At 25.5% G+C, this 15007-nt stretch overlaps 2 protein-coding genes across 13 annotated transcripts; one reads left to right on the top strand and one right to left on the bottom strand.

The window, feature by feature from the left end:
* Nucleotides 1–386: 386 nt before the first annotated feature.
* LOC108000718 (origin recognition complex subunit 2) lies at nucleotides 387–3157 on the bottom strand. Its single transcript, XM_062085387.1, has 8 exons — nucleotides 2793–3157; nucleotides 2590–2706; nucleotides 2303–2512; nucleotides 1844–2103; nucleotides 1538–1752; nucleotides 1343–1472; nucleotides 1028–1268; nucleotides 387–947 (listed from the first exon to the last, which is right to left on the bottom strand). Exons 1-8 carry the CDS (start codon nucleotides 2845–2847, stop codon nucleotides 670–672), a joined length of 1506 nt encoding a protein of 501 aa, XP_061941371.1. The 5' UTR covers nucleotides 2848–3157; the 3' UTR covers nucleotides 387–669.
* A 2250-nt stretch (nucleotides 3158–5407) lies between these two features.
* LOC108000743 (TPR-containing protein DDB_G0280363) lies at nucleotides 5408–14879 on the top strand. Of its 12 annotated transcripts, none has more exons than XM_028668113.2 (16): nucleotides 5408–5517; nucleotides 6831–6910; nucleotides 7119–7409; nucleotides 7521–7662; nucleotides 7739–7858; nucleotides 7939–8204; nucleotides 8291–8400; nucleotides 8493–9194; nucleotides 10351–10536; nucleotides 10734–11071; nucleotides 11275–11562; nucleotides 11721–11904; nucleotides 12270–12332; nucleotides 12437–12696; nucleotides 12929–13079; nucleotides 13134–14879. In XM_028668113.2, exons 3-16 carry the CDS (start codon nucleotides 7180–7182, stop codon nucleotides 13160–13162), a joined length of 3069 nt encoding a protein of 1022 aa, XP_028523914.1. In that variant the 5' UTR covers nucleotides 5408–5517; nucleotides 6831–6910; nucleotides 7119–7179; the 3' UTR covers nucleotides 13163–14879. The 12 variants fall into 12 exon arrangements, with proteins under 12 accessions (XP_028523914.1, XP_061941370.1, XP_061941369.1 ...); XM_062085384.1 differs by having other exon boundaries at nucleotides 5409–5517; nucleotides 13155–14879; XM_017061307.3 differs by having other exon boundaries at nucleotides 5409–5517; nucleotides 11721–11988; nucleotides 13155–14879.
* The last annotated feature ends 128 nt before the right edge of the window (nucleotides 14880–15007 follow it).

The following is a 15007-nucleotide window of genomic DNA, read 5'->3' as shown; positions in this document are numbered from 1 at the left end:
ATATATGTTACCAACGTGATGTTACAAATATATCTTAATTGTTTTGATTTTCATAATTCTATATTCTAATTATTATTGTATTCCCAATATGCGTTCATATGTAAAAAAAAAATGTATAAAATTTTATAATAGACACGACACATAATTATTAAACGATTATTAATAAAATTTAATTAAAACAAAACAAGATATTATACAATATATAATAATTAAAGATTTAAATATATTTTTTAAAGGTCATAATATAGCAATTATATAGTCCATTATTATATTTTTGATTTTATTTTTTATTCTTTTTAAAAAAATAATTTTTAAATAATTATTATACAAAAAAATGCATCAGAAAGTATAAATAATTATAATTAATATATATATATATATATATATAACTATGACACCATGATTTATTGTAGGCAGTTAAAAATATCACACATCATGTTCATCAAGGAACTGTTTTAAAAGTCCATTATTTAATGGAATCATAAGGTGTTCAATACTATCAATATTGCGTTTTATTTTCACTAGTTTATGATCTATAAATTCAGTTAATTGTGCTCGTAAAGCCAAATCTGAACTTACAAGAAAACCTTCACGAGCAGCTCGATAAAGATCTTTAAATGCCATTCCTATTGAAAAAAAATAGAACAAAATTTTTAAATAAATTTAAAATTATATCATTTTATGTGTCATTTTCTTAACAAATTTTGAATTACCAGTAAAATTAACATTATTATTGTTGCTCAACTGATATTTAGCAAGTAATATGTAAATTGATTTAGCATTTGAAGTTAAAGAAAGAAAAACATTATGAAGAGATGACAAAGCAAGAGCACCAGTTTGCTGAACCAAAAGTGAACTTTCATAAGATGTTTCTTCTTGATATGGTAAAAATGTTGTTGTGTCCCACCAAAAGAAATTAAATTTAGAATGTTTTGTATGATCCCATACTACAAATATATAATTATATAAAAATTATCAAACAATAAATTAATATAACAGATATTTAATAAAAATAAATTGATCATACAAAGTGGGGCATTGATATGATCAACTGATGCTAAAATTCTAATATTTGGTATACTTGCAAGACAAGACAATAAATCTTGAACTTTATTAGAACGTAACATTATACCATCTATATTATGTATTAATAAATAAAGTCTATCTTGTGGATTTTTCACCAAAGCATTTTCAATAAGTTCTATACATTCAATTGTATTACCAGAACAATTTAATTCCAATAGATCAGTAATTATACTATCCAATATCTAAAAATACATATCATATTATTTTTAATTATTATATCATTTAAATATATTTTAATCCTATTTTGTAGACTTACATCTTTTGTAGTTAAACTGGGAAAAAAGCCATTTATTATTAGAGATGGGTGATAAGATATATTTTTATGAAAATCATTAATTAAACATCTTTTTGAGCCCACACCATAAAGTAATACAGTATAACCTTGTCTAAAACATATATATTTATTAAAAAATCCATAGATTTTAATTTTTTTATATACTTTAATACTTACTCCATAATAAAGTACCACATAGGAAATAATGTTGTATAATTTTTAGTTAATGAATAAATATTCTTTTTATGCTGTGAAGATACATAATTTTGATTTGCTAACAATTGTTCCAATTTTTCTTTTGTCAAACGAGAATTACGTAAATATTCTAATGTTCGATCAGATGTAATTATTTTTTCTGATTGTGTTACAAAATATTCATCAGTTTGCATATGCTTTAATTATAAATACATATAAAAATAACACTGATTATTTTTATATAAACTATATAATTTATATTTTTATATATATCTATATTTTACTTACAAAATCTTTATGAATTATTGAAGGCTTATTTTTCTTACTTATTCTTTTTGGTGTACTTAATAAATTTGAATGCAATATAATTTTTGATCTTTGAAATTTTATTTTTTCTTTATCCTTTTCATCATCGCTAGATTCTATATTCTCACTATCATTTGTTTCATCTTCACTATCTTCAGAAGGAATATAATCACTAGGTTCAGATATACTTTCACTTTCACTTGAAGTTAATCCAAATCTATTTTTTTGAGGGTTAACAGAAGCTAAATATTAAAAAATTAAAATTATTATATTATATTATTATCATTGATATTATATTGATATTATATTAATATAATAATTATATAATATTAATATAATTAACATATTATATTTATATAATATAAATGTAAATATAAATAAATACATACATAATATAATATATAAATATAATTAATAAATAAATTATATATTAAACTATACCTTCTGAAAGTTCTTGATATTTCTTAAAAGTTTTCAATTGTTTTTTATTATTTAAATCTATTCTTTCAAGAACTATTTTAACTGTAGGTAATGTATTAATATTAATAGGTGTACGACATAAATGTGCTTTTTGTGTCATGGCATTTCGTTTACTAGATGTTTGAAATTTATATAATGCTTCTCCACTAATATCATCATTTGAAAATAATTCTATACATAAAATAATAAAACAATTAATTAAAAAAAAAAATTAATACAATATCAAATATATTATTAAAAAAAATTACCAACTGGTTTTTGTATATTTTCTTCTACATCCTTAAGTTCATTTTCTATTGCACTTATTGAATTTACATTATTATCTTCATCAGAACTAAATGAAGTATTTTTTTTTAATTTTTCTTCTATAATAAAGACAATTATAAACAAATATATTTTTGAATAATATTATTACAATATATCATGATTATTCATTCTTTTTATACATTACCTTTAACACGAGCTTTTATTCGAGAAGATCGTCGTAAATTTTCAGTAGTAGACATTTTGTACGTTTTATAATTATTTTAAAATTATTATTAAATTAAAATAACGCATAAAATATCAATATCTCTTTACAAAAATACAATAATCTAAAAAAATAAGTACTTTTAACTAAAACTTATCAATGTTATTGGTAAATCTGAACCGCCTTTTTTGATTATTCCAAAATATGGCACGTGATTATCAACCAATTACATATAGTAGTCTTCCAATCTACACGATAATTGGTTGATTTAGTTAAATACAATAAATATATTTGTTGCATTAATTATACGAAAATTTTTTAATTATAACAAATAATATTTTCATTAATGCAAGATTCAATTATTATTATAATAAACTTAATTACTCATTTTAAAAAATTTATTTCGCTGTATAAATTACACAATTTCAAATGAATAAATTGTGAATAAAATGCGTGTTAATTGTAAACTGCACTTAATTTTCGCATACTATTAACGTTGAAGAATATCCTTAAGTATAATTAAGTATTTAACTATTGCAAAAGAATATTACACATAATATTGTAAGGAATCTATATGATAGTGGATTCTAACCTATGAAATAATTAGTTTTGTTGTGATTTCGAATTACTTAACAACATATATATTAAAAAATAATATTATATATTTTATTTCGAATATTATACATATTTATGTGAAAATATAATTTTCATTTTTCATTTCATTGATGTAAATAGTGTAAAATTTAATCTTAAATATTAATTTTTTTAAACATAGTGAAGTATTATATATGTAATTATTATGTAAATTGTATATTAATTGTATATTAAATTTAATGAATTACATTTAAATTTTAAAACTATTAATTATTATAAATAATTTTATTGCACAGAATAATTCTAAAAATAAAATAAAATTTTTTGATCGTGTTAAATATGATGGATTTAGATGTGGAAGATTCGTTAACTAAATTAAATACTCAATTGAATAAAAGTATGGTTCTAATGGATACAGAAGAAAGTGAAATATCTCAACCAAAAAGTAAAAAATCCATAAAGATCAATACAAGAATTCAACCTGCTAGTCCACCTATTATTTCACCTATATCTAGAAAAAGTATTTTAAAAAAAACTGAAAAAAGAACCATAGTAAAAAATGAATTAGAACAAAATATAGACAGTAATAATTCTTCAAATGAAACAAATCATAGCAGATCATCTATAAATGCAACGTCTACCATAAGACCACATAATGTAAATAAAATTTCTATATATTTTTTATTTAAATTAACTTATATAATAAATTTTTATTAATTTCATTTTAGATAGATGATTTAATACAAGGAGAAAATTTAATTGTAGAAACTACAGATTCTACATTTAACTTGGATGATTTATCTGATAATGAAGACATATGGATCATGGATATTCCTACAACAGTAAGTTAATAATCAAATATATAGTCAAATATAATAGTCAAATAGAAAAAAAAATGTATTAATATTATATAACTTGTAGATAGATCCAAGAGAACTTAAAGGTCAAACATTAGTATTTGGAGAAAAATCTAAATTTAAAATTAATGATGAAAAATATTGTGCAGTAAATCAAGAAGTTAAATGTAATGTTACATGCGTACTTCATACTGACAAAGTAAAATCACGATATAAAACTGGTAATATATTTTTTTTTTTTTAAATATAATTAATAATTTTTCTAACATTTTATATTTTTTATATATAGTTAATTTGAAGCCAGCAGGCACAATTACAGTTAGACGAAAACTTTCAAGTATTCCAAAAACTAAACCAATACAAATAGAAAACTGCAGTGTACCATTTCCAAAAAATTTGAAAATTCGACATCCATTATTTGGTGTAAGTTATGAAGGTAATGTTAAAAACATGCAATAAAGTAATTAATCGAAAATAAAAATAGGAAAATACAATATTATATAACATGCATTGCTTGAAAATTTTATATTATTAATGAATTGTATATTCATAAATATTGATTGACATCGTCCGTTATTTATAAGAAATTAAATTAAAAGTAAAATAAATGTCGATGAAATATTTTAAATTAACTGAATGCAAAAGAAACTGTAAAATTAGAATTTTATGTTTTATAATAAAACGTAATATTTGATTTTAGATTATCATAAAAAATTGATAAAATATTATATATTGTATCCTATATTGATAACAAATGTAAAATTTGAATTTTACGTCTAAATTCATTTAAATAATTGAAAGTATAAAATCCATCCAATAAGAATGTATCCTATTTTACCCAATATTAGGAACATTTGTCCTCAACTATTGGTATCATTGTCGTATCATTCACTGATTATTTCCGAGTACGCGGTAAATATGAAATCGAACAAACTGTGATCACAAAAATTTATAGTAGGATTTCAAATATTGTAAAAATATTCATTAAATGGTTACATTATATTATGCATAAATATAAATCTGTCCAATTGGAATTAAAAAAGAATTGAAAGTAAAAATTTTCACATGTATAATAATACAATCGAAGTTTAGTTGACATGCGCTTTCAGGATGCTTTACATATGCGCCTTTCTTTAAATACCAATATATGTAATGTCCGCTTCTGCGCAGTCGCGGTGCGCATGCGACCAGATCTAGAAGACTGTACAAAAATTTCCCAGTACAGAAAAGAGATTTGTTAGTGGAAAAGTTGTAACGTAAGTAAACAAAAGTCAAGAAATTTGGATTGATGAATGCGTGAACATAATTCTAGAATTGACGAAAACAGTGACACGCGATTTTCAAATCTCTAGGACTGTCGAAAAGTTACTTTATTGTACGAAGTTAAGGTTAAATGAGCTAGGTATACCCTGTAACCAGTCCAGGGTATTTAGCAACCCCTCTGACGACAAATCATTCAATCCTTTGTGACGTTCACCGTGAACTATGTTATGTATGTTAATCGCGCTATTGAAGTTTTTTGTTCTATAAACTAGTTAGAAACTTTACTTGTTTTTGTTCGAATTGGGATTACGTTTTTCAAAAAGTAGGAGATATGAGAGATTGGTGAGAGTCTTTTTCTTTTACGCGCAAGATCAAGACAACGACCATTGGCTAAAAAGGGACAAAACGAATGATGGCATCGTTGTTCTAGCTATCTTCCTTTTTATATGCTCATTTCTTTCTCTCTCAGTTTGTCCCTAGCCCTCTCTGTTGCTCTTTCTCTTCCTCTCTTTTCTTCCCCCTCTTTCCTCCGCCACTCCTTTCATTACTTCCATTTCTCATTCTCTCGCTTGCCTTTTCCCCCCTTCAAAATCGTATCGCGAAACATCGAGCCATCGTCCTTGCGTATGTGGATAGTTGTATTTGAAACTCCGGGGAATTTACGTGTCATGCCCCACTACTCCAACTTTTCACGGATTTTCACGTAGGTTTCTGCTATGGCGTAGTACCTCTCACTCGCTCTCTGACGTTTCTTCGCTTCTCTCGACGCCACCAACAGCTGTTTCGTCCGATCGTCGCCCTCTCGTATAGTTCGTGTCTCAGCGTAAGAGTGAGTGAGAGAGAGAAAGTGAGTGGGAGAGTACAGACGGTGGCCCTACCGCAAGTTTTTCGTCGTCGTTCTCAACCTCACGTACAAACTTGTCATTTTTACGTCCACCGTAGGGCGTACACGATTATTCTAATTGTCTGAAATCCAACGCGTTATTTGTTCGTTTACCGTTCGTCTGACAGCTCCTGTCAAACGGACCTTCCTTTCCAACTGTTCGTTAAATCTGTCAGCTAAACAGTCACCGTTTCTTATTCTATTTTCTGCGAGAAAATATTCTGTTTCAATTTCTTCTGGTATATGTTAATCCCAACACTTCCACGGTGAAATATTTAAAAAATTTTGTCACGACGTACGTTGCGATGTCTCTTTTGTGAATTGACGTGGAATTACACGAAAACGGCTGCTAGTACTCAATGACACGTCTGACTCATAACATTTTTACTGTACAATATTTTAATATCTAATTATTTGTTTCAGATTGTGCAAGGATATTAGTGTATAAGAAGTTGCAAGTACAGTCAATTACATAGTACCAAGGCATTGTGGAGACTTTGCACGTATGTATACTGAATTTACAATATAAAATAATAATTGTCTTATTTCTATATCAAAATACGTAATTTGTATATTTTTAATATTATTGTGCATATTTTATTAATAATATTATCATTATAATTAAAATTTTGAATAATTACTGGTTACATATTTTTCATGCATATATAGATATTAGATATTTTGTGTAAAACATTTCTCATTTGTGTACAGGATTTACAAATAAAAAAATCTTCGTAATTTACTATATTGTGTGATAAAACTAGAAACAAAAATGTCAGTATTGAATCAAAGTGGGGAAGATGCAGTGGAATGTCCTTTGTGTATGGAACCACTGGAAGTGGATGATTTGAACTTCTTTCCATGCACTTGTGGATATCAAATATGTCGATTTTGCTGGCACAGAATTCGTACAGATGAAAATGGTTTATGCCCTGCCTGTCGGAAGGCCTATTCTGAAAATCCTGCCGATTTTAAACCACTTAGTATGGAAGAAATAGCAAGGTAATATTTATTTTATGTATAATATGTATAATATTTGTTATATACATCAATTACATGTATATATTTAAATATTTATATATTTATATTAATAATATATTTATATATTATTAGATTAAAAGCAGAAAAAAGATTAAAAGATCAGCAACGTAAGCAAAGGGTTACAGAAAATCGTAAACATCTAGCAAATGTGAGAGTAGTACAAAAAAATCTAGTATTTGTAGTAGGATTACCCTTGAGACTTGCGGATGCTGATGTAAGTAGAAATGCATATGAATAAGATAAAATATTTCAAAGAAAATATATTATTATAATAAATAATAAATTTTTAGATACTAAAACGGCATGAATATTTTGGAAAATTTGGCAAAATTCACAAAGTTGTAATAAATCAAAGCACTTCCTACGCAGGGTCTCAAGGTCCTAGTGCTTCGGCTTACGTTACTTATCAAGTAAGTTGTACCAATTTATTTATAAATTATTTATTATTTGAATACTTTTACATTTATTATATTTCAAAATTCATTATTAGCGTCAAGAGGATGCACTACGTGCTATAGAGGCTGTGAATAATGTTGTCATGGACGGGCGAACAATTAAAACATCATTAGGAACAACAAAGTATTGTTCACATTTTATGCGTAATCAGCCTTGTCCAAAACCGGATTGTATGTATTTACATGATCTTGGGGACCAGGAGGCATCATTTACGAAGGAAGAAATGCATCAAGGCAAACATCAAGAATATGAACGAAAACTTGTGCATTCGTTACACGCATCACATGCATCTGCACAACGGTAATTTATAATATATATATATCTTCAATTATTTAATTATAATTTAAAGAAAATAATTAGTTCAAATAATAATTATTATTATACAGAAAACCAATACCATCACCATCAGTGACAGGCAGTATTGTTAGAGAGAATGGAACTTCAAATTCTCAAGCCAAAGAAGCTTGGCCATCGTTGCAAACTGGACAGACAAATAGTAAGTTTTTCTTTTTACAGATAGAGATATATATAAATAAAAACAATAAAATTGTATATAGACTATTAATTAGTTTATTTTTATATTTATAGGTTCACAAACAAATTGTAAAGAATTATCACCGCCATCACAAGCAATATTACAACAAAACAACATCACAAATGGAAGTGGTACAACAAATCAACAGAGTCATGTATCATCTGGTGGTTCAACACAACAACAAAATAATAATAATAAAGGTGAAAATATGAATATACGGAGAGGGAAAAGTAATAGTGAAAGTAAAGCTCAGGCAGCGCGGAATAAACATAAAAATTGTCAGAACAAAGAAAAACATAGTACACGGATAACTTCTCGATCAGAATCTAGTTCTATTGGTACGCAAAATAATGTACAATCACAAATTAATGGACAAAAGGATATTAGAAATTTTTCCTCCGAATCAAATAGTGATGTATTACAAAAATTGGGTAGTAAGTGTAAGTCGGAACAACAACAATCACAATCTCAACATCCGCAGCAGCCATCGTCTCAACAACAATCACAACAACAACAACAACAACAAAATAATAATAAAGGATCCAAATCAGTTCAGCAACAACAATCTCAAGAACTTAAAGTAAATGGAATAGTGCAAAATGGAGAGCGTCGGCATTCGGATAGCGAAACAGATCAACAACGTGAAGGTAGTACACCAGCTAGTACAATTTCGAGTACGGAAGATTCGAACGTGAATCATCAAGTGGAACATTTAGCAGAATCAAGTGAGGAGAACAGTGGTGCTGCTATTTTGGGTGAGTTTCTTATATTCGTGATCATTTCTATATGTATTGATTTCCTACTTTTAAAATAAATATATAAAACTCAAATTCAATATATGATATTCGTTCAATAATATACAAATAAAAAAAACAAAATGAAAAGAAGTTTTTATTATAATTATTATTATTATTATAATATATATATATATAATATATATATATATATATAAAATATATTAGAATTTATAATGAAATTTATGAAATATTTATATGAATTTATGTCTGCAAATATTTTATTATTTAAGTTTGAAAATTTATAAATGAAATTTAAAATTTTTTATTTTATAATTTTAATAATTTAACAATTTTAAATGATGTTTATTGATAAAATAATATTCATTAATATACATTTATTACATACAATATATTAATTATATATTATATATATATTATTATTAATCTATGTATAGATTTTTATATATTTTTTTTTTTTTAATTATATTTTCATAACTTAAAGAAATATAGAATAGTTTATAATTTTGATTTATGACAAATTCATAAGAGGCTATATATAGGAGTGCAATATTTAAATCATTTAAATTAATATTATAATGTCATGCAGAGTATTTGTAATAAATTACAAATCATTCTAAATGTGTGCCTATCTCTTGTAACATTGTACGTTATACATACATATGAAATGATATCTCTTGAGCAATGTATAATATATTAATGATATGCATATATTAATGCAAGTATTATGGCTGTCTCATAACTGTAGAATAGAATTTAAATAGTTATAGATATATGCCAAAATAAAGAGAATTCTTTGAAAAAAAATAGTAACTGTTTTTTGTGTTTTTGTACACACTTGACTTTATCCTTCTTACAAGTTGCATCATTTGAGCATGTATATATTAAATGTCTAGAAAATTATGTTATTTTTGTTTTTATATACAATAAATTTTAATAAACTCTATTTTATATACAATTAATTTTTTTTTATTTTTTATAATTTTTTACCATATATTTAAATGTAAAAAAATTTTCTAGACATATATTTATATATTTTTGAGATTCATTAATGGTGGCAGAGAGGAATAGTATTAAAAGCTGTTTATTCTGGCATTTTCACCATTATGATTTGATCGCATCTTGTAGTGTAGAGATTTGTGCATATCATCTTTAGGTTCCTCTCCAGTTAGCACAAACTCATCACAAGGTGCCAATCAACAGCCACCACCAGGACTACATAATGGGTCTCAAATACAATTCAATCATCGATCAATCTTTCAGACGGACAATAATAGTTTCTTCAGTTCAAATACTTTCCAAAAAATTTCTACTACCACAGTGCCACCTACTTCTTTGACAGGCAAGTATATGTAATTTTTTTAATATTGTGAATTTATTATTATTTTTACTTAAACTTGAATTATTATAGAAATTGAGATTAAACTCTATATATGTTATGTTAATATTAATTATAATGATTATAATAATAAATAAATAAAATTAATAATTAAAATTAAATATAGAAAAAATTATAATTAATTTTTTTTGAATATATAGCAAATCCAAATCTGAATTGGACAAGTACAGGCTTAACTTCTATTCCTGATTCATTAAGAATGGTTCAGTCCAATGAAGATTGGCAAACAGCTTTTGGTTTTCAACCTGAAACTACACAAACAAATCATGTTATACAAAAATCCAGTCCTTCTAGTTCACCTGGAGTAACATTCAATTCAGAAGGTTTTGTTGATGAAGAAGTTTATACTAATCTACAGTATACTTCTTTATCAGAACCTTCTGGTACTTTTACATCAAGTTTGCTTGTTAATTCTCCTGCATCTAAATTCATGGCAGATTTTCAACAAAATTCATTACAACAAAGGCTTGCTATGCAGGTAAATAATTCGTGGATAATTATTTATTAAGGTATTAAATTATTATAATATCTATCTGTAAATAATAATATAACATATTCATATAATAAATAAAATTGTATAAAATATAATAAGAATATAATATTAATAAATTATATTTTTAAATTATAACCAACATAAAATAAAATAATATATTAATAATAAATAATTATAATTTTTTTAAGGCACAACAAAATCAAGAAAATTGTGAATATATAAAACAAAATGGTCATGCTACTTTGGAAGAAGTTCGAAATCATAAAGAATCTGGTTCAGATTTAAAGGCAGATGATGATTTAGGTTTTGATCCTTTTCATGAAACACAAAAAGCTTTGGCTGAACTTATGGAAAATGAAATGCAAATTCAACAACAGAGGTTGTTTCAACAACAACAACAAAGAGAAAGAGAAGAACAAAATAGGGTACAGCATCAACAGAATATTGCAAATCTTGGTCAACAACATTTTCCACAGGTAATTTATTGTAAAAAAATTATAAATTATAAGAAATTTAATAATTTAATGATAATAATAAAAAATTATTAACTATTTTATTATTTTCATTTTTATATTATAATTCTTTATATTATTTTTTATATTATATTATAATATTCTTTATAATTATTTTTTAGGTTGCCCACATAGCACATTTACAACAACAGGCTCAACATCTACAAAATTTACAAGTTATTCAACAGTCGCATTCCTTGCTGTCTCGTCTTCCACAAAATTTATTACAAAGTGGTACGCAAACTCCTCCTCAGAGTACTGTGGCTGCTGCTAGCTTGGGACAACGTAGTCGCCTTCCACCACCAGGTTTCCCTGGTTCTACACCAAATCACATGAATTCTTTTGGTCTTGGCATACCGCGACCAGCTCCCACGAACAATGCTCTTTCGGGTTAGTATTTTCGTAATTTTGACAATAATTTATAGTAATCATAAACATATTTTATGTTTATTTTATTCATTTGTTGAATATTGACGAAGTCTTATGACTCTTTAGAAAATAAAGGTGAATTTTATATATATATATAAATTGGAAATAGTAAGTTAGTGTCAATAAATATGTATTTGTGGTGAGCAAAGTGTTATCCAAGTATAAAAGTGAATTCTTGTGACTTTGTAAAAAAATCTATATAATATTATACATGAGTCATTCGTCTAGTGTGCTGTTTACAGGAGCACAACCACCACAACAAAATGCCTATCTTCCAAATGGAAATCCCCTTTTGAATTCACAAGGTACTTTTTAATATTGTAATTAAATTTATTAAGAATAATAATGATTGAATAATTTATATTATTTTTATAACTAATATTAGAAATTTCATTAATATTTAAAATAGGTATTAGTAAATGTGCGGGAGATGCAGTATATACGCTTAAAGATTGGTGTGATATTAATAATCAACAACAACAACAACAATTTCATCATCAAGCATTACATCAAAAAGGTGGATGGAATAATTTCGGACCTATTGCAGACTGGACTTCGATTGATCCAGCTATTGTTAGTTCTTCTAGGCCTCTTCCATTCCAAACTACTAGTACATGGCAATTTCCACATGTTCATCCTACACACACTGTATCACATAATGCGCAACAGGTATTATACAGATATATTTTCAAGTATTTCACGAAAATATATTTTATTATATTCAAATATATTTTATTGTGTACATATATAGTATTTTTTTTATTGTTTTCTATTATTATATTATATTGTATTATATTTTATTTTATTTTGATTAAAATAAGAAAGTGAGTTTGTTAAATATAAGTATCAATACAAAATATTTTATTTGAATAATAAAATGTAATTCTTTTTATTTTATAAGGAACAACAGAACGCACCAACTCAACATTGGGCAATGCAGCCACCACCAGGTTTTGCTGCACCAGCAACTACAGGACAATTGAGTAATCAACAACCAAGCACAACTGCACAGCCGCACACTAAACTTATCTCTGCAGGATCAGAAATCGAAAGTAAGATTTTTAACAATATTCATATTTTATATTTTTATTAAATATAATAATAAGATATACGTATATATATTACAGATCTATAAATAACTATGAATACGCGAAGTATACAAGTGGCAGATAAAACATCCATGTGAGACAAGATGAAAGTCAACAATGACCCAAAAAACCGACAGTCTGTTACGTACGTTTTCCTGACCCGTGTCTATATCTTTCATTTAATTTTATTCCGATACTTTATTCTCATTAGATGAGTATTTATCGTTGAAAATGAGTATTGCAAAAAATACTGAATATAATTTAATGGATACTTTCGAATATATGCGACGAATATACTCCTATATATGTTCTCAATAATATTCTCATATTTAACCTATAGTAAATTTGAACTATTTACAAGTCTGGCAATTTTACTATGATTAAGTTTATGTAGATCGAGATGATACAGGTGTCAAAGGCAATGATCATGATTTAATAATTAACACATTAAATAAGAAACTTACAATGATAATTATACTAAACTAAAATTTTTGTGTATATATTACTCGGATCCCCCAAGTAAACTATATTCGAACGAACATAAGAAAGCTTTTTTGTGTAAATAACATTTTCAAAATGATATATATCGCGAAAAAAATTTAATGACAAAAATTCATAAACAATTATTTTCTTTTGTACTTATAATTTTTTTTAAATTTCAAATAGGAAATTATGTTACAAAAGAAAAATTAATTGACACTTAAAGCGTGTTTTTATTTAAAATATAGTGGCGTATTACATTTATACTATAAAGTGCTTATGTACTGGCAACATTAGAACAAATTTTTTAACAGAATATTACTATTTGTCTGTTCTAGACAAAAGATTTCTGTTATATATGTATTATAAATATGTATTATTATTGTGAAAATGCGCAGATAGATATATGCTAATAAAAAAAACTAAAATGTAAAAAATCATAAGAAAATCAATTGTTGTTTTTTTTTCTTTTTTTCAAAAAGAATTTATAATTTAAAATCATAGTTAAAAATAATTAGTTCCTGAAATTTGAGTCATGATTATCATCTTGAAATTCACAATCAATATGTAATTTATAATCTTTCAATTTTATTATTGAATTAATAAATATTGTCGTACAATGTCGACATTAATCAGTCTGACAAGTATTCTGCTAATATTTTTTTATGCTTATTTAATTTAAAAATACAAAAAAGTTAAGAATTATTTGTTTTATTAATATAAAATGTCAAATATACAATATGTAAAAATAAATTATGAAAAATATACAGGAAACGAACTATGATATGGTGCTTTAAAAAAAAATTAAATTAATAAAAAATTCTTTGATATTTTTTAAAGTCAATCAAAGTTTATGCCAGACAAATATATAATTTATAGTATATATTTCGTCGCATTTGTATAATCCAACAGCGTTTTTAAATCAATTAAATTGATTTAGGAATTGAAATCAGAAGAATCGAATAGTATTCAGGCACATACATAGGATTCAGGAAACGACGAGCAACTGTCGAAATGATGAATATAAATAAGTCAACGTATCCGAATCTCGAATACGAAACGATTACGATATATAACAAAATATATCTGAATGATAGTACTATAATACAAAGTGTTATCGTCGAATGATTAAATTTTTGTGGCAGATTGTTAAACATATCTGCTAATTCAAAATGATTAAAGAAAACACGATACATATACAAGAGAATGATTGAGATAAAGATATAATTATAACAAATTTAATTGAATTAAGGTAATCGAGAAATATACGACATGCGCAAGAAATTATTGAAGAAAAGCATTTTAATTCATAATAACCTGCCGTTTTCCTTTAAAAATTCATTTTTATTAATTTTTTACTTTCCTATATATACTCACCTTCAATTTTTTTTTCTTCGTATTCATATAAAATT

This window comes from Apis cerana, linkage group LG15 (genome assembly GCF_029169275.1).
Source record: "Apis cerana isolate GH-2021 linkage group LG15, AcerK_1.0, whole genome shotgun sequence".
NCBI classification, from domain to species: domain Eukaryota; kingdom Metazoa; phylum Arthropoda; class Insecta; order Hymenoptera; family Apidae; genus Apis; species Apis cerana.
Note: the sequence above shows the minus strand (reverse complement) of the source record. Positions and strands in the feature narration are given on the sequence as shown.